Here is a 22,197-nt window from a genome sequence, read left to right as displayed (position 1 = left end):
AAATTCGATTGTGGATTGATCACCAGATGGAATATCCCGTGTACGCTTTCCACTGTGCAATTAGCAAATCTGGCACCACCATCCGTTGCTCATCATCTGACCTTTTCCTGAGTGGATAATCATGCCCTGCACTTCCAACTTCCAGCACACCACACAATTCAAGTATTCAACCTCCTTTTCATAAGCAGAAGTATCTGTCACACACTACTACTACTAGTCTACTAGTACTCCTAATGATCGATCCTTCCCACGTTCGAAGCTTCCCCTGTCACTGTCCATCCATGGTGGTGGTCAGACAACCCCAGCACACAAGAAATCTGCCATTTGCCCAGTCCACCGCTGGGCTGCAGTTTTTGATGAAGAGATTGACTTGACCTGAGCACCCTTCCGATTGTAAATAGCAGTTTTTGTATTGCTGTTGGTTGAGTGATTGGGCAATCATCCAATACATATCTTGGCTTCTTGGCTTCTTGGCTGGACTCCAGTAACCGAGGTCGCGTGCCTCCGCTCGCTCGCTCGCTCATCGTCGTCGTCTTCCTCGGGGCCTCTCTCGTCGTGGAGCGGAGGCGTGCCGCGTAGCAGGGGTGAGCCCATGTGGGTGGATTGATTTGGGGGGATTTCGTGCTGTTTTGGTGGAAGAGCTCTCTTCTGTACGGTTTCTTGGTTGCGCTCTCGCACCAAGAACATCTCCTTTTTCCTTCTTGCTCCTCTCTCTCTCTCTCTCTCTCTCTCTCTCTCTCTCTCTCTCTCTCTCTCTGGGTCTCGGACTCTCGGCTCTTGATTCTTGGTTCTTGGTGAGTGTAGGCGAGAATAAGGCGGGTTCTTGGTGGGTTTATAAGGTATTATTTGGATCTAATCCGGCGAAGAAAAGAATTCGTTGTTTTTTTTTTCTCATAGGCATTTGATATGTTTGGTAGGTCGCATTCTGGTGTTCTTGGACGCACTTCGATTGTTCGATATGTTCGATGCTTACATGGGGATTGGGTTGTTTCGATTGTTAATCTTGCTAATTGTTCGTGAGAAGGGAATGTGGGGTGCTAGATTGTTCTTGGGGGTGGGGAATTTTACCTGCCATGGACAGTAATTCACCCCCACCCCCAATTAGGATTTCCTCAAATTATCTGCATGATCAGTCAGAACCTGATGGTTTCTTGAGATTTGTCAGAAAAGTCTCTGCTTCTTGTGCAGTTATTTTATTAAAAGTACTGATCTTTTTTGTTCCCTTTTTTATCAGGGAATTCAACTGAGGTGAGAAATGGGGGCAAAGGACTCCAAGCCCTCATACAGCTATTCTTCTTCATATGATTATGGGAATTCATCATCGGGATATAACTCGAGATACCCTGCATACCCTGCAAATGCATCTTCCAGTCAGAACACAAGGTATGCTCCTTCTATGGAGAACTATGTGCAGCCAGAAACGCATGCCAGGTTGCAGAGGAAGTACTCGAGGATTGGTGATGACTACCGCTCTCTGAATCAAGTATGTTTTTGATGACATGACCTTGTTTAACCCATGAATTTTGATATTTGCTTTGCGGGCGTTTGGTATGCGTGCTATCGATTACTAGTAGCTTAGTTGAATGGCATCAGTATCATTCATCTTTGATGATATGGCATAGGGAAATGTTTGAATAAGCTATCCTTTTCTAGGATATTTTCGAGGAGGGTTCCAAACAAGAGTTGTATTCTCTTATGGAAACCACTATATATATTGCATTAACAAAGAAACCACTATAGATTCTCAATGGAGCTTTCTTTGACTATGGTGTTCATCTCAGTCAGTTTTTTGTACGCTGGAATTCACCCTTTTTAGTACACACTTTTAAATGATTTATAAGATATCCAGCTGCTATTTATTTTCCAGTACATTTTCAGTTAATGGCGTGCCATCTTTAATCATATATGTGTTGTTTGAGCCAAAGACTATAACAAGCTTTCCATTTCCTGTTATGTCTCCTACAAAAGATAATTCCTTGCTATAATATTTATGTGCTGTTGATGTGCTTATCATTGTGTTCAATTTATGTATTTTTCTTAGTTTCATTTCCTTCATAGTGCACCAGAGTATACGTACTACTTTACTAGAGTCTTGAACAATCTCTTCCTTTTGAGTACTGTGAACTTGAGATTGGAAGTACACGTTTTCATTTTTATCGATATGTACTGTTACAGGTGACTGAAGCTTTGGCACAAGCAGGTCTTGAATCATCAAATCTTATTGTAGGCATTGATTTTACAAAGAGCAATGAATGGACAGGTTAACAGACCACTTCTTGTTTTGAGTTCTGTTTCTTTATATTTGCTTTGTGCTGTGCTGGTAACCTATTACTTGCGAATTAGTAGTGTTATTATATACATCTTGATTTACCTATTATTAGGACAAACATCCTTTTCTACCTTAGTTGCGTATGATGCAAATGAGAAATGGCATGTCAACTTCTCTTAATTCTTTGTTATAAATGAGCTCTCGCTAGGGCTGCTGTCTGGAAGGAGGTTGGACTTTCTTGAAAAAAGTTTATTGAGGGAGTTAGCCACTCCTAATAAGCTGGTTATTTTTCTGTATCTGAAGTGCCTGTGATGCAAATGGCATGTCAACTTCTCTTAATTCTTTGTTATAAACCCCTAATAAGCTGGTTATTTTTCTGTATCTGAAGTTTATGTGAACTACCTGTTATCTTTTGACATAAGGAGTGAACCTGATTCCGTAACTTCACAACAAATGCAATGTGCAATCTTTTGCCAAACAAAACCATTTAAAGTAAAGAAATGTGAAATGGGGCAATTATGCATGTAGCAAGGATGCCTCTCATGTTGCTTGCATATCCTACAGTCATGCTATGTCACAAATCATAGCACTCTCATTTAACCTGCTGAGCTTTTCTCCATTAGGTAAACTTTCCTTCAATCGCCGATGTCTGCATGATATTGGAAACACTCCAAATCCATATGAGCAAGCAATATCTATTATTGGAAGGACACTTTCAGCTTTTGATGAAGATAATTTGATTCCTTGCTTTGGATTTGGTGACGGTAAGTTCATTGTTCCCATTTTCCATTTTGATCACTTGGTGTGTGCTCAGTAGCATATTTAAAGAACAATGCTGATCTAATGCCTCCTTTGTGGCTTTGTCTACTGGCAGCATCAACTCATGATCAGGAGGTATTCAGCTTTTATCCAGAGAACCGCCCATGCAACGGATTTGAAGAGGCATTAGAAAGATACAGAGAAATTGTTCCGACTCTTCGATTAGCTGGTTCGTTTCAGTAATTTCACAATTTAGATGTTTATTCTTCCTTTATTTTTTTAAAGAAGGATCTTGAATTTAGCTGGTTATATATAAGATTGCAGTAGTAACTACAGATCTTCAGAAAAATAATGTATGCAAAAATTGCAACAGGACCAACATCTTTTGCCCCGATGATTGAAACAGCAATTGGTATTGTAGACAGCACTGGTGGTCAGTATCATGTTCTTCTGATAATAGCCGATGGACAGGTCTGTCACCATTTTCTCTTGTTTTATCCCTTTTCTTTATTTCTTGTCTTTCTAAGTAATTGTGATCAGCAGAACTCTTCTCTAGATTATAGTTGATTATTTTTTTTGTTCAAATCATATTTTTACAGTGGCTAAAACTTCTGCTAACAGGTTACTCGAAGTGTTGATACACAGTCTGGGCAGTTAAGCCCGCAGGAGCGTGATACGATTGATGCTATAGTAAAAGCTAGGTACTTGATCGAGTCCCTAATTTAATATCGGTATATTCTGCCCAAATCAAATGTCCCGAATCACACGTGTTAACATTTTTTTCGAAATAAATTTCCAGCCAGTTCCCCTTGTCTATTGTTCTTGTTGGGGTGGGTGATGGACCATGGGACATGATGCATCAGTTTGATGACAATATACCTGCTCGCTCATTTGACAATTTCCAGGTGACTGTTCTACATTTAATTTCCAGTCATTGGCTTATTTTTGTGTGGTTTTCACAATAATAGAGACATGTAAAAATGTTTGCTTTCATGCAGTTTGTGAATTTCACGGACATCATGTCAAAGAGCATAGCAGCTGACAGGAAGGAGGCAGAATTTGCACTATCCGCCTTGATGGAAATCCCAACACAATACAAGGCAACACTTGATCTCCAACTTCTAGGGTAATCCATGTTTTCCCAGGACTGCACTGGGTCAAATGTACTAGAGTTTGTGCTTGCAGCAATTGTATCCATTTGAACATTTTCTTCACGTTTTCTTTTGTTTCAGCCGTCGCCAAAGAATACAGCCAAGAATTCCTCTGCCGCCACCTATGAGGAATGCTTATTCGAGGTCTACTAGCTTTGACCAACATTCTGGTGTTTATTCACGATCTAGTAGCTTCGGCCCACAAACAAGTGGCTTTCAGCAATCTGAAAGCTTCAAACAGAGACAGCCTGTGGCTACCACTGCACCTGACACTTATACCTCGGAAAGTTCTTTAGAAGGAAGACTTGTAAGTATTTTTGTTTATATTCACACCATGTTGAATAGATAAAGTTTAAGATATATACTGCAACACTGTAGCATTGGTAAAATAAAGTTTAAGCTATATACTGCAAGACTACATTGGTGTCATTATCGTACACCACCAACAAATAGTCTCCCTTTTATTTTGTTCGTACTGTGGCATTTCGGGAGGCTAATTGAAACAGGGGAAGTTGCATTGCATTGCTCTATCTGATCTGACCACCCTGCCTGCGTTCATTTGGTTTATTACTTATTTCACGGATGCCCTTTATGAAAAAAAAAATATCGTGCCTTCAAATGGCCCATTTGATCTTGATCTGATAACTACATTATGCTGAATATTGCTATTGCATTTCACATTTTACTGTTAATCCGCAGATCATGGAAAGTTCCTACACCTCTAGTGTTAAGTTTTTATGTACCATCAAATTTCGTGCTAAACCCTGAGAATCTTACTGGATTACAAACTAAATGCAGCTTTTTTTTTTGTGTGTGGTTTCAGTTGTGCGCTATCTGTATGGATAAATCAAAGGATCTTGCATTTGGATGTGGACATCAGGTGCAGAAAATTTCCCCTTATTGTTCTCTATTTCTACATAATTTCTTGTTATAAATGGCAGCATGCATGATAAAATGATTCGCAGACCTGTTATGAATGCGGGAAGAATTTGGTGCGCTGCCCTATGTGCCAGCAGCATATAACCACAAGGATCAGGCTGTACTGAGAAAACAAAAATGGATATCCTGAAGTTTCTGAAGCCTGCAGAAACAGAATCTCCAACATCAGAAGAAACTCCTGTGCAAAATTTATGAACCAGCCTAAATTGTACTGTTCTTTCGTCTTGTAATTGGTGGTTTACTATTATTATTGCAGTGAGAAATGTTTAGGCAGATAGTGATCCATATAAAAAGCTAAGGCACACACTGATAGTATTAACTACAGTAGTTATGTGAAGAAGAGGTACACTAAATAATGTACAGTAATTAGCTTCTCTATTATACATTCTCCTTTCTTTCCCTTGGTAAATAAGATAAAAGGTTGCAAAATTTCCAGGAATTAGTGAACAAGCAGATATGCAGTGTGTTAAAGCTGTTAGCACTGTTGAGCTGATCTCATAAATATTTAACTTTTTCTGCTCTCATTTTCCATGAAACTAGCTTGAAAAAAAAAACACATACTACTCTGGAATCACTCACTTATCAGAAGTATTCATATTAGTTTGCATTGCAAATAAACTGCAAAGAGATGAACATTTAGACGCAGCTTTTGTTAAAATACAAGAGCTAGAGGGGAAGGAAGCAGAGAATCGAGAGTATACAGCAGAAAGGAACACATGTATATCCGCACGAATCTCGATGCAATCCGCACCGCCACGTGGGCCACGCGGATTGGACCGAGACCCTACTACTGTCATAGGCACGGCCGCATAGGCGCCACCCAGTGATTGGGACGAATTCTAGTAGGTGTAGCCCTTGACGTACAAGCTCTCGGACGTGGCGGCGTCGCCGGCGGCGCCGCCGTACTTGCCGAGCGTGGCCTCGGAGTTGGCCTTGCACCGGGCGAGGAAGGCAGCCTGCGCGGCGGCGACGTTCTCCTTCTTGCCGCCCCACTTCTTGATGGTGCTCTGCTGCAGGGCACGGCCGAAGGAGAAGGTGAGCGTCCATGGCTTGAGCACCTCCAGCTTGTTCATGGCGTTCAGGTTCTGCGACGCCTCCTCCTCGCTCTGCCCGCCGGAGAGGAACACTATCCCGGGCACCGCCGGTGGCACCGTGCGCCGCAGCGCCGCCACCGTGTACTCCCCTATCACCTCCGCGCCAACCTATATAACAGGTTAAGCTTTTAGGTTGAACTGATCGGTACATACGATAGAAGAAATGATGGCGAAGATGTGGAAATGGATATGAACCTTTGGGCTGTCGGAGCCAGGGGTGACCATGTTGGGCTTGAGGAGGGTGCCCTCGAGGAGGACCTTGTGGTCGTTGAGAGACTTGTAGACGGCGGCGAGGACGCGCTCGGTGACGGCGGCGCAGGTCTTGATGTCGTGGGCGCCGTCGGTGAGGATCTCGGGCTCGACGATGGGGACGAGGCCGTTCTCCTGGCAGATGAGCGCGTACCGGGCGAGGCCCTCGGCGTTCTGCTTGACGGCGAGCTCGGACGGCTCGCCGGCGGCGCCGATCTTGAGCACGGCCCGCCACTTGGCGAAGCGGGCGCCGGCCTCGTAGTACTTGGCGCAGCGCGCGCCCAGGGAGTCGAGGCCCTGGGTGGTGGTCTCGCCGTTGGTGCCGGCGATGTCCACGGTGCCCTTGTCCACCTTGATCCCCGGCACGACGCCGCCGGCCTTGAGCACGTCGACGAACGGCGTGCCGGCGGCCGTGCTCTGGTAGAGCGTCTCCTCGAAGAGGATGACGCCGGAGAGGTACTGGAACGCGCCGGGCGTCGTGAAGAGGAGCTCCCGGAGCGCCTGGCGGTTGGGCTCCACGTTCTCCACGTTGATGCTGGCCAGGCGCTTGCCGATGGTGCCCGTCGACTCGTCGGCGGCGAGGATGCCCTTCCCCGGCGTCGCGATGTACTTGGCCGTCTTGATCAGCTCATCTGCACCCCCATATTTACACAGTACACAGTACATATGACTCCAGTAATAATCAAACTCAAGGCAAATTAATATTTGTTTACAGAACACATATTGTAGTAAAATCAAAAGCTTCATTATCGTGAATATGCAAAAGATTTGTGTATCTTTGCATTAAGAGTAAAATCAACATTTCAGCATATATTATCATCGTTGGAGACAGTTTGCAGTTGCTCAAATACGCTAGAGTAGCAAGATGCTTTTCAACTGACTCTTGCCGCAGCACATAAATATAAACGAAAAGTTATGGTTTTCAAATAATCCACCACAATGCAAAACGGAGCCATATATATCCCAAACAACCCAACTTGCATAGACAGGCATAAGACAAGAGAAATGGAGCAAGGGAGAAAGAACCTGCGTATTTTCCCACAAAGGCAGACATGGTGATCCTGTCAAGAAGAGCCTATCTGAACCGGATCAGGGGAGCAGCTGCAAAATCCAAGCACTTGGGGTGCAGAGTAGCCTTTCAGGACACCCACTTCTTATAACCCCACACACCCCACACATACACACACACGCAGAGAGAGAAAGAGAGAGGATATACCAAATTCCCAGGCCGAATCTGAGATATCCATGGGCGGCGAAAACCCCATCACCCGTTCCCGGATAGGGGAGCCGCGCCATGCCACCCAAAATTCCTGTCAAATTCTGAAATGGCCAAGCCAAACAAAAAAAACAACACAGCCATACAGGTGAACAATGCACCGGGACAACACAAACAGTGTAGCGATCAGAGAGTAACAAAGATACAAAAAAGAGGTGAACATGTGGTGGTGGTTGGATGGGGGTCTGAGATGGTGAAGGTGTACATGTATTTCATACCCAGCCATGCACATGAAAACTGTGGTCCAGTCTGTGTGACTGAGATGTGCTGTGTAGTGTAGTTTTAGCTTAATATGGATGGATGGGCTCTACATATCTCTAACAAGCATGGCTCTGCCTCATAGTTGAGATTACAATTGACAGTTTGGGACATAGCTTGCTGGGTTGGATATTCACATAAATTGGGACTTCAATATAAAAACAAATATCTGAAGAGTAGTAAGGCAGATGGGCAGATTAAAGTAAAAAAAGGGAAATCCCCCAATGCAAGATTGAAGGTAAGTTACAGTGCAAGTGTTCCAAATTTCACAAACTATTGACTCTCGAATCTCGATAGATTTCCATTTTCCTGATTTTCATAATTCAATCCAAGGAACAGAGCTCCCAATACAGGACAGTGGTATACACACATATTTCAATGGACACCAGCACCAGGGTCATCTTGACAGGCACTACCTCTATAGCAAAAGCAAAAAGACAAAACTGTAATGGAACTACACAAGGTTACGATGAATGCGCGCCAAATGGATGGGTGAGAGCAACTAACGGGTGAGCTCATCGCCCAAAGCATCTCAGCACAGAGGACACAAGTGCAGATGATAGAAACTTCATTCCAGCAGATCCCCCGGGGAAGTATGAAATAGCATAATATGCTAGCGCAAGTACCTAGCAAACAATGAGCAAGCTTTGGTGAGCTCAAAATCAATACAGGTTATTGCAGGCCCAGTCCTCCATGGCTACCAGAAAATAGCGATAGCACGAGCTGCGGTTCAACAAATAAATTGAACTAGGTTTGTTAAACCCGCTCGTGCCACAAGCTGAAATATTGAGAGTTTTATGGTCTATTCATATGCCTGGTCAACAGTTTTCTTCAAAGTTGTTGCTACTAGCAGCAAAAAAATTAAAATAAAATTATATAATCATCATATTTCCAGAGAAGATAGGGATCCATAACTGATGATTTAATAACAATAGATTGGAGGGTGTAATGATGAAGAGATTATCACCTGAAGACAAGAGAAGAAAACTGAAAGTATGTAGCTATGGAGCACCATTGACACGTAGATGGTAGCAGCCATGCTGCCCACAAATCCCATGGTGAAAGGTAACCTCTGCAGCAAAATTAAACCAGCTTCAGTGAATGCAGCACAAACACATTTCTTTTGATATATGAGTGTGACAAAAGATAAGCATATAAAGCCATGATAGAATAGAAGATCTGAACCCCCTCTCACCCAAAAAATAAATAAATATCCCAATACACATCACTCCAAAAAAAAAGTATAGGTAGCAAATCGCTGCAATGTATTTTCCAGGTCAATATTTCAGTATGTGCGCTTAATATGCTACGTGGCCAACTAGCCATCATCTAACTGACTATTTTATTTTCACTTACATCAAGCAGTTTTCTTTATTATTCTATCTATGAGGGTGCAGTTATACTATGCTCCCCCCAGTATCAATAGTTTCTGGAAAGTTATACATAACTTGAATGACAGATCACTGTATAACCGTCAGCAACAAAGTGAAACCAAATTTCAGCAACAAATCTGCTGGACAGCAATTACTAGAATTGATGATGAAATAATTCATGGAAAAGGTTTTGCTAGAATTAATGACAAAACATTGTGTGGAAGAAGCTTTAGGGGAAAATAATAACTAGTACCTCTTTGGAAATCATATGATAGAGCTGATTCTTGGGCCCTTTTAGCGCAAAGAATGATCCAATTATGAAGGCGCATCCCGCCGTGAAACAGATGGCAAACTTTTGAGGCATGATTACCATGACTGGCAGAAATATCGTGAACGCAATGAAAACTAGGAATATTCCACTAGCAAGAAAAAGGCCAAAATACACAAGTGATTTGCTCGATGGAACACTGCTTGTTGTGGACTTGAAGCTGCCTGGCAACCCTAGAACACCTTTAGATACCCTAGACAAATAGAATCACAAACCATCAGTAGAGAAAATAAACCTCATTAGCAAATTGAAACATGTAACTACCTAGAGGCCAGGGGTTAAGTCAATTCCATCTTTTAACACTACCATTTTTCACTCTTTCTCGGTCTTCCCACTTCCTAGTTGCTTTACAACTAACTAAATACTACTCCCTCCGTTTCATATTACAAGTCAATTTGACTTCTTTCCTAGTCAAACTTTTTAGGTTTAACCAAGTTTATAGAAAATTTAGCAGCATCTACAACACCAAATTAGTTTCATTAAATATGGCATTGAATATATTTTGGTAATATGTTTGTTTTGTGTTGGAAATGTTGCTATAAATTTCTATAAACTTGGTCAAACTTAAAAAAGTTTGACCAGAAAAAAGTCAAAATGACTTATAAAAAAACACGAATATTAGGGAAGTCCCTAATATCAAATAAATAGAAGGGGTGAGGCTTCGAACCCAAGCCGGCTAGTTGGAAGATTCCTGGGTATTTCTCTCAAAACAACTTATAATATGAAACGGAGGGAGTAACTTCAAAATTAACTCTTAACATCTCATGAATCTTCATGTCAGCTTTTCCAAAAACACGCATGTCACTAATCACAGAACTTGTACGCTTTTAATTTGAGATCGTTGGTGAAAAAATTAGTCACTGGGCATTGGGCAAATTGCTTTAGAGCACAATAACAACTCGTCAGAAGCTTTTTCCAATCCTACGATGATTCCAACTCTTGGCCAAATCCAGTCTTCAGATGTAACCTAACCTACCAAGTAGACACATAGCGGAGATCATCACAATCCAGAATCCACACAGAGACGATCCGACAACTACCTGCGATCGATCCCTACCGAGACGCAGTTGCAAGTGAGATTAAGCTTAGCTCGGGGCGAATCTAGTGCAAACCCTAGGGAGGAGAGAAGGGAGGGGGGGATTATGCTTACACGCCGAAGGTGCCGGAGACGCGGTCGTTGGCGGAGCGGACGGCGGCCTCGATGTCGATCCCGAAGCCTCCCCCGCCGCCGTCCTCCTCCTCCGCGGAGCGCGCGGCGGCGTAGGAGTTCCATTCCGCGAGCAGCGACGGCTGCGGCGGCGACGACGACGACGACGACGCCGACGAGGCGGAGGGCCCCGTGCCGGAGAACCACGCCTGCATCTCGGGGAGGGCCCACACTGTCGGACAGAGCGACGCGGACGAATCTGCTGCTGCTGCTTTTGCACTTGCGGCGTCGTTGAGTCGGGGAGAGAGATTGAGGTGAGGGTCAGAGGTGGTGCATGCCAAAAGCTCAACGATGGTCAAAATGGCAAAGTTTTTTTGTTTTGGGGTCAAAATCCGAGGCCAGCAAGATATGATGAAAATTTCGCAAATTCTGATAACAAATTTCATCCAAAATTTGACAACCACTAAACGGTTTAGGGGAGCGACGAAATTCGTAGGGAACTTCGAAATCTGGTTGAGAGCTTGAGACTCATCCGGAACTCCAAAGATGAACGCACTGTCGCATATACTCGCCTATTTTTTCCTGTGAAATTCGTTCGTAAAAATATACTCAGATGAATGGCTGTCATGTGCATTAAATTTTTCAGATTATTACAACAGATCACCAGTAACAGGCCCAATTTTTTTTCAGCTTTTTAAGTGATAGAATTGTTTAAATGTGTCCAATTATCACGACTAATATACATCACTGTTTAGACAGCTACAAAGCCTAGGTTAATAATTTATTACAGGTCGACAGTACCAACAACTGAAGGAATGTACAGCACCCTATACAATCATCATTCACATTATTTAGAGAACTGTCTATATTCGACCATCAATGTAGTACTTCAGATTCGAATCAAGAGAAACTATCAATTGACCTACACTAAAAACGTCAAAACGATATGGTACAGACTGAAACACATCATAATGACGCCATCACGGGTAGTACATTTTATTAGCTCATAATGTGCTCAAATAGCTCTGTTTGATTTACAAGGCAGTAACATGACATGATACCATACATAACGGGTTAGGCTGGCATGCAGCTTGCTTCTGTGTCTCTGACATCTTCCTAGGAAGATCTTCATGAGTACACCAGAGTCCAATATAGGAGTATTTGAAGTATCTGATCTTTTGGCATGACCCTATCAAAGCCTGCAAAACTGCAAAGTATGAACTCTAGTAAATAAATAACTGATCCAAGGCAAGCAGCTAATAAAAAAAAACTATTTCAACCTATTGCTAGTAAACATGTAAGTAGATCTACTTGGAAGTTGTTTGATTTGTGTGTTTCGCTCAATACTGATTAAGCTAGTAAAATGCAGGGAAATACCTAATTACATAGCCATCTCTGCCTGCAAAGCTGCCAACTCGTCATCTTCAGTTTTGCTGCTCTGGGCAGAAGGCCGAGTTGGTTGCTGTACACGCACTGGAGCAGTAGGGGCAGTCGTTGTAGGTGCTAGAAGCTCTGCCTCCAATTCCTCCCCCTCCAGATCTGCTAATTCAGCTTCCAGCTCATCCTACCAAAAACAGCACATATTAGTTTTTCTTTTTCTCCTTTACAGTGGTGCATGGTGAGAGAATGAGAAATACTTCATCAAAATCAGCTGCAGCTCCAATAGGAGCAGATAGTAGATCCTGGATCTGCCTCATATTCTCCATATTGTCATTAATTTCATCCATTGTCTTGTCAACGTCGTCAATATTTCTGGAAAGCAAAACAATTAGACTCTGCAATTAATGAATCAAAAGAGATAGAAAAAAGGACTTTGGCCTCATATTCAATTCAGTTAAATTTAGATTCACTCAAATGAAACAATTAAAGCACACTATACTACTTGAAGCACAGTAGCATAAAGACGTGGATACTCACCAATCTCACTAGAACACCTTATAAATCAGTAATAGTTTACTATACAAAACCTACAAATTAGAGTTTAAGTGCACATAAACTATATGCTATTTGAGCTCTTAAGACTTCCCTGGCAAGTATACTGCCCTGCAACTGCAAGTCGTCAAACAATCTTATTGCACCACTAATTATTTTTTTTCCACGCTTCTAAAAATACGATTTCTAGAGAAAGAACTTGTACTGCGTTGTTTAGACCACTTGTTATAATAGTGTTAGGTTAATATTTTATAATATTTATTAGTATATCCCTATAACAAGTAGATCATACATCAGATTTCATCTACATTTTACCATTTCAGAACACTACCTTATTCTGTTGGACAATTTTCAATCATACGTACCAATGTTCATGGATTATGGGAGCTAAGTTGCCCAGCCGATGCAGTGAACATTAACAGTGATTTTTTTTTCACAAAGTATGGAAATTTCAGAAAATAAAATCAAAGAGAAAATCAATAGCAAAGAAAACTGAGCCATATGTATTGTGTTACATACGTCGCTTTGTGCATTGCTTTCATCGCCGATGCTCCAGTTCTCAATGCATCAACAGTCTCTGTTGTAGCCTTTGCACCTTCCAGCATTATCATCTACAATCAGAACAAGAGGAGAAACACAATAAATATCTAGCAAGCATAATGAGATCCACAAGGAAAGTCAAAGCACGTGTTTATTTGTGACATCACCTGATCATGTATCCTTAATTGGAAATTACCAAGCTGCTCAATCTGTTGCTCATATAATCTCTTCCTCTTTAAGCATTGTATTGCAGCTACAAGAAAGAAAAGTTCGAAGGTAAGTCACTGTCCCATTAGAACATTTGCCTCCAAAGGGAACTCATGCAGATTGTCTGTTATGATGAAACTACACGGTGTGAAACAGAAAAGAAGTATATGATCGGATGAAAGCAAGAGGGTGCATGTGTACATGTACTGATGTGGGCATGCAACCAGACAATAATAAAATTCGCATTGACACCCAAAACAAACAGACACATGGACTTTGCAAAAACTTAAGAACTTAGACAGAAACATATGTTGAGTTGCATAAATATGGCATTCTCTGGTGTAGATCTTTAGTAGAACAGTCAGCAGGCATAGGCAAGGCACTTGGAACCAATGATTGGAAAGAGAGCACTGGAGCACATGAGGAAGGAACACCATTTACATGCCAGTAGCTGTATGATGTCTATTTAGCAAAATGGCTCAGAGAACCACAGGAGAAAATTAGAAAAACCTATAAATAGTTTGTTTATACAGAAGGATTGTGTGGAAGCATGATAGCTCTAAAGAAAAGACTTCCATCATACAATATTTAAGTGAATGTATCAGATGATAGTTTTATGTGGAAAACCAGTACATAAATAGCAAGTTGTTTTTACTGGATACCACATGGCCTAACGATAGAAAAATTAGTAATCTTGGGTGCTAATTGCCACATAAGGCAATATGGGGCCAAAATCAAAATCTACAACGTTATCAGCGATACTTTCATTAAATTTAGAAGTGATGATACATCATAATAGCAATAGACCAAAATGAACAGAAGAGAAGAAAGCTAAAATATCAATGAATTTCTTGGAGCTGATATAGTATACCTCTTTTATTCTTCGCTTTAGTGAAGGTCTTGGCCTTCTCAACCTCAAGATTCGCTTTCTTCACTAGCAAATTTTCTTTCTTTTCCAGCATTTCAAGAGTCTGGTGCATAATATAAGTTAGTTGTCATACACAAACTACAATAAATCAGTAAATAAACACTATGGTCATTCTTGTAGTCCTTATGCAAGAAACTCTTTAAATATGAAGAAGTGAAAGGCATTAAAGCTTATCAAAGCCAGGTCCGTTGATAAGCAAGAGCGAGTTGATCGCTTGCACAGGGCCCCCGAAATATTGGGGCCCCAAATCTTAGTTATCTTATTAAGTTTTTCGATAATGGAAGCTTTATTAAAACTCAGTCAAATACACAAGATGATACATTCTAACTGAGCTCACTCCCGGCCTCTGCATGAAATGCACACAGCCACCAGTTATCTTATTAAGTACTCCCTCCGTCCCAAAAAAAGACAAACCCTGGGTTTCCGTGTCCAACGTTTGACTGTCCGTCTTATATGAAATTTTTTTATAATTAGTATTTTCATTATTGTTAGATGATAAAACATGATTAATACTTTATGCGTGACTTGTCTTTTTTAAATTTTTTATAATTTTTTCAAATAAGACAGACGGTCAAACGTTGGACACGGAAACCTAGGGTTTGTCTTTTTTTGGGACGGAGGGAGTATGTGCTTAACCAGGAAAAAAAGAAAGGCCCATCAACCCCTAAATATATACCCCATACTGATTAGTACGTACTAATATGTTATCTTGATGCTGATTGTTTCGTATTTTGAGCACCCTTCTCACGAACCATCCGGCTGTTCGTCTCTCTGCCGTCATTACTCATGCAGTTCATGCAGATGTCCTCAAGGTTGTTCAATCTTTTATTCTTCTCTTATCGTGCTAAGCCCTAGAATTTATGTACTATTCCTCAACCCTCATCATCTTCTAGAAATAGGAAATGAATATGGTTATGAAAAGCTTAAGAAGAAACAAAGACTAATAGTAGCAGTAGTTCAACTTCAATCTCAAAAGAGTACTACTCTTGATAGATATGTTATGAAACAATCTTAGTTTTATTCTAAAAATCAAACATGAGGTCACGGTGATGATGCTAAAAAAGGCTCAAACCGCTGAAATTGTTCGAGTTGATGCTAATATTGCTAACGAAGTTAGTAGCGATCACAGGTTGAATAGATCACCGAGTAAAAAACAGTAACAATGGCATAATTTTTAGAGCCCCAATGTGCATTTTGCACCAGGGCCTCAAATTCCTGGAGACAGCCCTGATCAAAGCCACACTGGAGTAAATAGTATATCCAATTTTGTGTAATTCGCCAGAGTGCCAGTCAATAAATCCTTTGGAACATTGATAGTTCAGCCGCTGAAGAATCCAGAGAAGAAGATAACAGAGTACATGAAATACCCACATTTTCCCTATTTTTAGTGGCTTTTGACGTGAGTAGTCACACCAATTAAAACCACTGTAACAAGAAACATGCGAAATCCTAAATTCCTATCTTCCCCCACACTCAAGCCCTCAAACTTAATGTTCATATGGAAATAAGAAATAGCAGCAACCTTTCCACGCACGAACATATACTGTTTAGTTCCCCACGCTCCATCGCTTGACTAAAACCAAGAGGCTAGGTTAGTTCTCGTTATATCAGAAACTCTGTATATATCTCATCTTAGGCATCCTATGAGGAAACATTATCCCTTCTTCGTATATCCGGTGGCATAAATATGTGATCATCTCTCACGCGAGGAAGTAAGGATCGTTCCCCTCTTAGCACAAAGCCTCCCCATTCTGCCTTCCAACCTAGTAAGACGGCGGATCACAACCACCAGTCAACTCAAGAAAAGCTTAATCGCCAATCAGGTTCATATCGGTGTCCACGCACCCTGGACATCATCACATCATTCACTTCACCTGATTATCTAAGGGTAATTCATAACCACGCTACTACGATGGCCAAATAGATTCCCCTAAAAAAGGATCTGGTCAAAGCTAGGGCGGGGAGGATGAAAACCAAACCGAGTGGAGCTCACCTCGCTGAGCTTGTCGATGGAGGCCAGCGCGGTGGCCTGGCTCTGCGCCTTGGACTTCCCGAACACCTTGCCGAACACCCCCGACATGGCTGGTCTCTCTCGCCTACCAGATCGCCCGTTCGGGGATAGGATAGGATAGGATAGGATCGAGTCCAATCGGCTGCAGGGGGGGGGAAGCAGAAGGTGAAGATCGGTCGCGAGCAGCGGCGGCGGCGAGGTGGAGGAATTCGCACGCCGGAATCGAGGCGATTCGCCGGCCGGCCGCGGTCGTGGTTGGGAGTGGGAAAAGCGGGGAGGATGCGGTGGTGGGAGTCGTTACCGGCATGACAAGGAAGTTTCGTTCGCGTGCTACTAGTATCAGAATGGGCTTACGGTGGGCCAAGATGGGCTGGTCTGGGCTAACTGTGGGCTCCATGGCCTACTGGTTTGAGCCTTTTGTGGGCCAGTGTAGGAAAAAAAAGGAAATATGTAGGGACTGGAAATTTTCGTAATGTAATTTAGGATTTTTGTTTACATCAATTTTCTTTAGAAACACGGTACAAACGTGTTACATCTTTTAATGCCACGGGATTTTTTTTTGTCACGTGCTAGTGCGAGTAACCCCACCCAACCCGACCCATCTTGTCTAGTCCAATCCAATGCAAGCTAGGGATGCAAGCGGGGCAGGCAAGCGGGTTTTTTTAGCCCGTTTATCTCACTTTTAGTTTATTTTTCCTTCTAAATTTTGTGCTACCATGTGGGAAATGAACTAGCAAGCAGGTTTTTATATAGGTAGTGAGACTACCCACTTACATCCCTAAGTGCAAGCCCATTCTGCCCAATGGGTAGGGTGAAAAAGAGTATGAGAATGGGGTTGAAGTTGTGTTGAAAAGGCACGGTGAAAAGGAGTATCAGAATGGGCTTTGCATTGGGGTGGGCCAGACCGGATGGATTGGGTTGGGTTGGCTATGGGCGTCATGGAGGAGCCTTCTGGTTGAGCCCGGTGGGGTCCATAATGGAATGCTTTTCCTTTGTTATTAATCGACATGCGGAAATAATATGATCCAATGACTCTATATGAATTGGGAAATTCAAGCATTCTAAAGGAAAATTCAATAATGTCGAGCTCAATACAATGTCAACTTCCTATGGTTTCATATGGATTTTCTTTCGTCGATAGTAAAACATCTTAATTGTCGTACTTCATAAAACTAGTTACATGCCCGTGCTAACGCTACGGCGAAACAACAAAAAGATATACAATATATTGTTTGGGCTATCAAGTATAGATTCAAGACATTAATTAAGACTTACATATGAGCGAGTTCAGTTAAGAAGCTTATTAGAAGTTCCTCAGTTATTATATATTCGAAAGGGATAAACAAGCCAAATAAACTACATCCAGGACAAGGTTCAAAATTTGCAAAACAAGCCATAAGGTCGACCCATTCAGTCGCGATGTATTATGTCTTCAACGTCTTTTCTCCATGTCACAGAAAAACCAGTAACCAAAGAACAAAAGTCTGATTGATATATTAAGTTCTAAACCGATTCCAGGACACATTCAGTCAATTAAGTTCAAATACATAATCATGCGTTTCAACATTAATTAAAGTATCACATTCATATATCAGTACATGGCTTGGCAAACCACAAAGCTGAGGCTGCCTTAATCTAAGCTACAACAAAATTTCTTTTTTTTTTGCATTTTAGAATAAACAGTAAAAGAGAATGGATAAATCACATTTCTTGAAGCTGTAAATTTCTACGAAGTCCTGAGCAGCTCAATTTTGGAGAGGGTAGTAGTGTTGTTCCCTTTATGGTTCATCTGATGCATGAAGAAGGCAAGTTCAATTTATGGTTCAGTAACTCTTGTTGTTCCTACTGCTTCCAGGAAGTCATATAAACCAGAATCGCCAAGGATTTTCTTGCTTGATGACTGTAAAGAGATGAAAGTTCAAACTGGTCATTAAAAAAATTGTGTGCAGATAAGAGTGGTGTTGAGAAGTCAAGTTATAAAAGTAGCATTTTGTCTTCGTTCCAAAGGAGCTAACTCTGTTTTTAAATATTTGATCTTTTTTTCATAAACTCACTAATACATATCACTAATACGAGGGAAATTGTAAGTGAATAGTGAATGAAGATAAATAATGGTTTGAGAGAGAGATAGAGGGTGAACTAACCAATATATCCCAACTGCATACAATCATCAAGGGCAATGCGTGCATGAGTGATAGAAATCATGGCAGCAAGTATCATTATTGTGATCACATTCTGCATGGAGAAATGTATTTTTTCCAAGAATATAAGCCCATTCCTCTGCTAGTAAAGTTCCCATGTCAACCTATTTTACTTTAAAACCAAAGAAACTGTAAATAAAAAAACAAGATAGAGATTTGCAATTCACTGGGTACAAAAGTTAGATGCACTTCTTTAACATTTTAGCAGATTGCTTCCAACATATGACATCAACTTCCCAGTCAGTTGGTTATTTTTAAATCTTGAAAAGCAATATTTTTCTATTAGTCCAACTAATTTGAGAAAAAAAATTCTGAATGAGATATGTCAAGAGCAGTTGTGAGGCTGAATTGTTCAGGGATGTATGGAAAGCAAGCTTGTGTTTGACGCAACAAATATGTGTATATGTAAGATTGATGGAGTATGGATTCTGAGCGATAGCAGTAGACAATTCAATCAATATTTTATCACCTAAAGATCATGCATAGTATTTTGACGAAACAATGGTAGATGTGCACCTTCAAGATGAAGCTTTACTGATGATCCAAGTCGTTGAGGGGGTCTAAGATCCAGAATCCATAAACACTCTCCAGAACACATGCATTGCAGGTGAGGAGCCGGACGGGACATTTCGCCGAGCACCCCGCGTTCATTGTACTCTAAGGAAAAGCGGCAAGTGCTGGATGATGGGTTTTGTTTCAGAATGCATGATGAATCCGGATGAACCTCCACGATGCCAAGTTCCGGACTGGTCACCTGCTGATGAACTGCATGATGAGTTTTGTTCAACTACTCACCTCTCACGGGATTCACCTGCTGCTCCCCCACCGGCGAGGAACTCCATAGCTGCAGCTCACCCCTGCGATGCAGAGGGGATTGGTGGAGACAGGCGATGCAGAGGACGGCGCGGTGGCTACCTAGCCACGGGAGCACCTCGTGCGGCGGGGATCGGTGGAGCAGAACGGCGGCGACGACCTGGCGACGGGAGGACCTCGTGCAGCGGGGAGGCGGGAGGATTGTGGAGGGCGAGCCAGCGGCGGGGATCGGTGGCAGACATGCGATGCAGAGGACGGCGCGGCGGCTGATACGGAGCGGAGCACTGATGGCGGAGGTGCAGGAGCGGAATTCCGGCGGAGGGCGGAGGTGCAGGTGTGGTGGGAGAGCGATAGGGAGGGGGGGGCCGTGCGGGTTGTGCGCTGATTGAGGGAGGTGGAGGTGGGATCGATCTGAACCGTTCGGATTTTACGCAGATGATCTGAACCGTTGAATGATGAATGTAAGAGTGTAAGAGTAAAAGATGAGTAAAACGAGTTGGTGAATTATAGGATAGATGTATTAATTATAATGTATTCCCTCTTTCCTAGAAAAGCTCAAATTATAGCATCCCAGAAAGACTTAACGAGGGATTAAAAAAAATCAAAACACCCTGAATAAATGAAAAGTTCTATCGTTGAATGGGTAGATGATGGGTACTAAAATAATTCTCACCAATGATAGATAAGAAGGTAGAAGTTAGTTTATTTTAGAACAAAATTCAAACTCTACAAATCGATTTATTTTGTGACATACGGAGTAGTCTTTGATGCTTCATGAGGCAACAAGTGTTTTACCTAAAGGGGAAAAAGGATATTTGGAGGGAGAGCCGTCCCTCCAAACATTGTTTACAAATTAATTATGAGCGGAGATTGAACACTTGAAACCACATATTCCTCGACACTGCACTATCAAAGTGCATCTTGCAGCTCAAATTGATAAGACCCCACGACCATTCAAACTTATTCAAAGCACAATCGCATGATTGGTAGATCACATAATAGTTATAGCTAGATCTAATCATCTGTTTTCATAAATAAAGATACCTTAGGCCCTTAAATGAAATTACCACAGTATTTGTCAAATAGAAATATACTACATCCATCCTTGAATTGCATTCTTTTTTAAGTAGTATCGTTTCGAGTTTTTCAAAATCAACCAGATAGTATAGCTTTGACTACTAGCCTTGTTCCTTTTTTCTTGCTAAAGATTATACAGATTATCATAGCAAAGCTACATAAACTTCAAAACAATGCATATTCTTTGAAATAACTTGTTAATATATATTTTTAAAAATACCTTATAAACAACCCTTTAACTTTTTTAATACCTAATTCATTCATGTGTAGTGCTGACCCTCAAATGTAATCAATGAACTCATATGACCTATCATATACTCAAAACAATCAAACTAAGCCCTAGTAATATTGTGGATGTAAAAACAATTTGGTGAGTATAGAATGTAAACTCTTGTTGTGATAATTCATATTAATAAGCCTAACATCTACATTATAATTATTCGCCAAAATTAATCTTGTTGATCCTATGCATGGCAAAATTAATTTTAGTGTACTACTAAAGGGACAAATAGTTTCTTGAACCTTGAGAAATATCCTGCTGCATAACCTTTGACATTCTAACAAAGATTTATCCATTTTTTAATGCTGTTAAAATAATAGTATTTCTAAAAATTGTATGGAATATAGGGTAATCAACCTACCAAATTTTGGCAACATCAAATTTTTACAAAGTTTAGTAATACTAAAATTTAGTAGGATAGAAGTACGTGGGTATTGTTTGTCTTGCTACCATGCCAAATGTTCTTGTGTAGTGTAATGTGAAGAAGTTCAGAAAATCATCAATTTTTGACATGGTAAGGATGTATTTAGATTTTTACCTTATGAAAAACTGATAATACCAAAGTTGGTTGAAAATTGTAGCAAATTGAATAGCTCCAAACTCCATCCCACATAGGTAGATGGAGGGAGCATATTCCTAATTCCAAAATGACAAAATTTGCTAAAAGACAATCAAAGTTTGCGGCCTTTGTTGTGAGACACTCAAAGAACATGTATCTTCTCATCAACATCATATAAATGTGGTAATTAGCTAGTGGACACCGGCTGCATTATTTTATTATTTCCGGTGGAAACGGAGAGAAAAAACAGTGTTGAAAGTACCAAAATACCCCTGCGCCATTTTGCTTCTAAAGGCGGCATACACCAATCCATCCATCCCGCTTCTTCGCCGCTGCTTGAATCAGTCATAGCCTCACTGCTGCTCGAATCCGCCCCTCTCTCGAAGCTGCCCTAGCCTCTCCGCTGCTCCGATCCACCGTCTCCGCCGCTGCTTGAATCTGCCGCCACCATCACCGCACCTCGCCACCGTCGCAACAACCGTGCCGCCCTCCACCAAGAACTATGGTTCGAGTACGGCAGATAAGGGGAGCGAGTGAGACTGGATTGGATCTGGCTGCAACCAGACCTGGTCGGATTATACAAATGGTCCGAGGACAAAATTGTCTTTTATGAAAGTTTCTCTCTCCGTTTCCAACGGAAATAATAAAACAATGTGACCAGTATCCACCATCTAACGAGTATATTTTTATGGCGTCGATGAGAAGATATACATTTTTTTTGTCTCATATAAAAACTATACAAATTTTGAGTGTACTGTACAAATTTTGCCTTCCAAAATAGTGCCACACGATCTTCTTTCTTTTTC

At 41.5% G+C, this 22,197-nt stretch overlaps 4 protein-coding genes and 1 pseudogene across 7 annotated transcripts; 1 reads left to right on the top strand and 4 right to left on the bottom strand.

The window, feature by feature from the left end:
* Positions 1 to 237: 237 nt before the first annotated feature.
* LOC127777126 (E3 ubiquitin-protein ligase RGLG2-like) lies at positions 238 to 5,551 on the top strand. 2 transcript variants are annotated; one of them, XM_052303651.1, is made up of 12 exons: positions 238 to 584; positions 1,235 to 1,483; positions 2,176 to 2,260; positions 2,893 to 3,033; positions 3,144 to 3,257; positions 3,402 to 3,499; positions 3,650 to 3,729; positions 3,828 to 3,933; positions 4,027 to 4,154; positions 4,261 to 4,486; positions 5,003 to 5,059; positions 5,145 to 5,551. In XM_052303651.1, exons 2-12 carry the CDS (start codon positions 1,256 to 1,258, stop codon positions 5,223 to 5,225), a joined length of 1,344 nt encoding a protein of 447 aa, XP_052159611.1. In that variant the 5' UTR covers positions 238 to 584; positions 1,235 to 1,255; the 3' UTR covers positions 5,226 to 5,551. The 2 variants fall into 2 exon arrangements, with proteins under 2 accessions (XP_052159611.1, XP_052159612.1); XM_052303652.1 differs by lacking the exon at positions 238 to 584 and adding an exon at positions 616 to 839.
* A 128-nt stretch (positions 5,552 to 5,679) lies between these two features.
* On the bottom strand, positions 5,680 to 7,638 carry LOC127777127 (fructose-bisphosphate aldolase 5, cytosolic-like). The gene is made up of 3 exons (XM_052303653.1): positions 7,488 to 7,638; positions 6,408 to 7,093; positions 5,680 to 6,320 (listed from the first exon to the last, which is right to left on the bottom strand). The coding sequence occupies exons 1-3, from the start codon at positions 7,513 to 7,515 to the stop codon at positions 5,958 to 5,960; spliced, it is 1,077 nt and encodes a 358-aa protein (XP_052159613.1). The 5' UTR covers positions 7,516 to 7,638; the 3' UTR covers positions 5,680 to 5,957.
* A 633-nt stretch (positions 7,639 to 8,271) lies between these two features.
* Positions 8,272 to 11,215, bottom strand: LOC127777129 (protein transport protein SFT2-like). Of its 2 annotated transcripts, XM_052303655.1 has the most exons (5): positions 10,847 to 11,215; positions 9,622 to 9,889; positions 8,963 to 9,067; positions 8,503 to 8,621; positions 8,272 to 8,413 (listed from the first exon to the last, which is right to left on the bottom strand). In XM_052303655.1, the coding sequence occupies exons 1-4, from the start codon at positions 11,056 to 11,058 to the stop codon at positions 8,511 to 8,513; spliced, it is 696 nt and encodes a 231-aa protein (XP_052159615.1). In that variant the 5' UTR covers positions 11,059 to 11,215; the 3' UTR covers positions 8,272 to 8,413; positions 8,503 to 8,510. The 2 variants fall into 2 exon arrangements, with proteins under 2 accessions (XP_052159615.1, XP_052159614.1); XM_052303654.1 differs by having other exon boundaries at positions 8,272 to 8,621; positions 10,847 to 11,211.
* Positions 11,216 to 11,806: 591 nt separating this feature from the next.
* LOC127777130 (vacuolar protein sorting-associated protein 32 homolog 2-like) lies at positions 11,807 to 16,759 on the bottom strand. Of its 2 annotated transcripts, none has more exons than XM_052303656.1 (7): positions 16,444 to 16,759; positions 14,394 to 14,493; positions 13,483 to 13,568; positions 13,295 to 13,386; positions 12,481 to 12,595; positions 12,221 to 12,407; positions 11,807 to 12,050 (listed from the first exon to the last, which is right to left on the bottom strand). In XM_052303656.1, the coding sequence occupies exons 1-6, from the start codon at positions 16,528 to 16,530 to the stop codon at positions 12,225 to 12,227; spliced, it is 663 nt and encodes a 220-aa protein (XP_052159616.1). In that variant the 5' UTR covers positions 16,531 to 16,759; the 3' UTR covers positions 11,807 to 12,050; positions 12,221 to 12,224. The 2 variants fall into 2 exon arrangements, with proteins under 2 accessions (XP_052159616.1, XP_052159617.1); XM_052303657.1 differs by having other exon boundaries at positions 11,807 to 12,042.
* A 1,428-nt stretch (positions 16,760 to 18,187) lies between these two features.
* LOC127776134 (uncharacterized) lies at positions 18,188 to 19,504 on the bottom strand (annotated as a pseudogene).
* Positions 19,505 to 22,197: the final 2,693 nt, after the last annotated feature.

This window comes from Oryza glaberrima, chromosome 6 (assembly GCF_000147395.1).
Source record: "Oryza glaberrima chromosome 6, OglaRS2, whole genome shotgun sequence".
Lineage (NCBI taxonomy): Eukaryota > Viridiplantae > Streptophyta > Magnoliopsida > Poales > Poaceae > Oryza > Oryza glaberrima.
The sequence above is the reverse complement of the archived record's forward strand: the minus strand, read 5'-3'. Positions and strand labels throughout refer to the sequence as shown.

Excerpts from the sequence above, each read along its gene's own strand:
- LOC127777129 (XM_052303655.1), bottom strand. The coding sequence starts at position 11,058 with ATGCAGGCGTGGTTCTCCGGCACGGGGCCCTCCGCCTCGTCGGCGTCG. Across the intron at positions 9,890-10,846 it reads GTCTCCGGCACCTTCGGCGT|GGTATCTAAAGGTGTTCTAG; the intron begins GTAAGCATAATC and ends CTATTTGTCTAG. Across the intron at positions 8,622-8,962 it reads TTTTCTTCTCTTGTCTTCAG|GTACTTGCGCTAGCATATTA; the intron begins GTGATAATCTCT and ends ATTGTTTGCTAG.
- LOC127777130 (XM_052303656.1), bottom strand. The coding sequence starts at position 16,530 with ATGTCGGGGGTGTTCGGCAAGGTGTTCGGGAAGTCCAAGGCGCAGAGC. Across the intron at positions 13,569-14,393 it reads TAAAGCGAAGAATAAAAGAG|CTGCAATACAATGCTTAAAG; the intron begins GTATACTATATC and ends TCTTTCTTGTAG. Across the intron at positions 12,408-12,480 it reads CTGCAGCTGATTTTGATGAA|GATGAGCTGGAAGCTGAATT; the intron begins GTATTTCTCATT and ends TGTTTTTGGTAG.
- LOC127777127 (XM_052303653.1), bottom strand. The coding sequence starts at position 7,515 with ATGTCTGCCTTTGTGGGAAAATACGCAG. Across the intron at positions 7,094-7,487 it reads CTTTGTGGGAAAATACGCAG|ATGAGCTGATCAAGACGGCC; the intron begins GTTCTTTCTCCC and ends ATGGGGGTGCAG. Across the intron at positions 6,321-6,407 it reads CTGGCTCCGACAGCCCAAAG|GTTGGCGCGGAGGTGATAGG; the intron begins GTTCATATCCAT and ends CCTGTTATATAG.
- LOC127777126 (XM_052303651.1), top strand. The coding sequence starts at position 1,256 with ATGGGGGCAAAGGACTCCAAGCCCTCATACAGCTATTCTTCTTCATAT. Across the intron at positions 2,261-2,892 it reads AAAGAGCAATGAATGGACAG|GTAAACTTTCCTTCAATCGC; the intron begins GTTAACAGACCA and ends TTTCTCCATTAG. Across the intron at positions 4,155-4,260 it reads CTTGATCTCCAACTTCTAGG|CCGTCGCCAAAGAATACAGC; the intron begins GTAATCCATGTT and ends CTTTTGTTTCAG.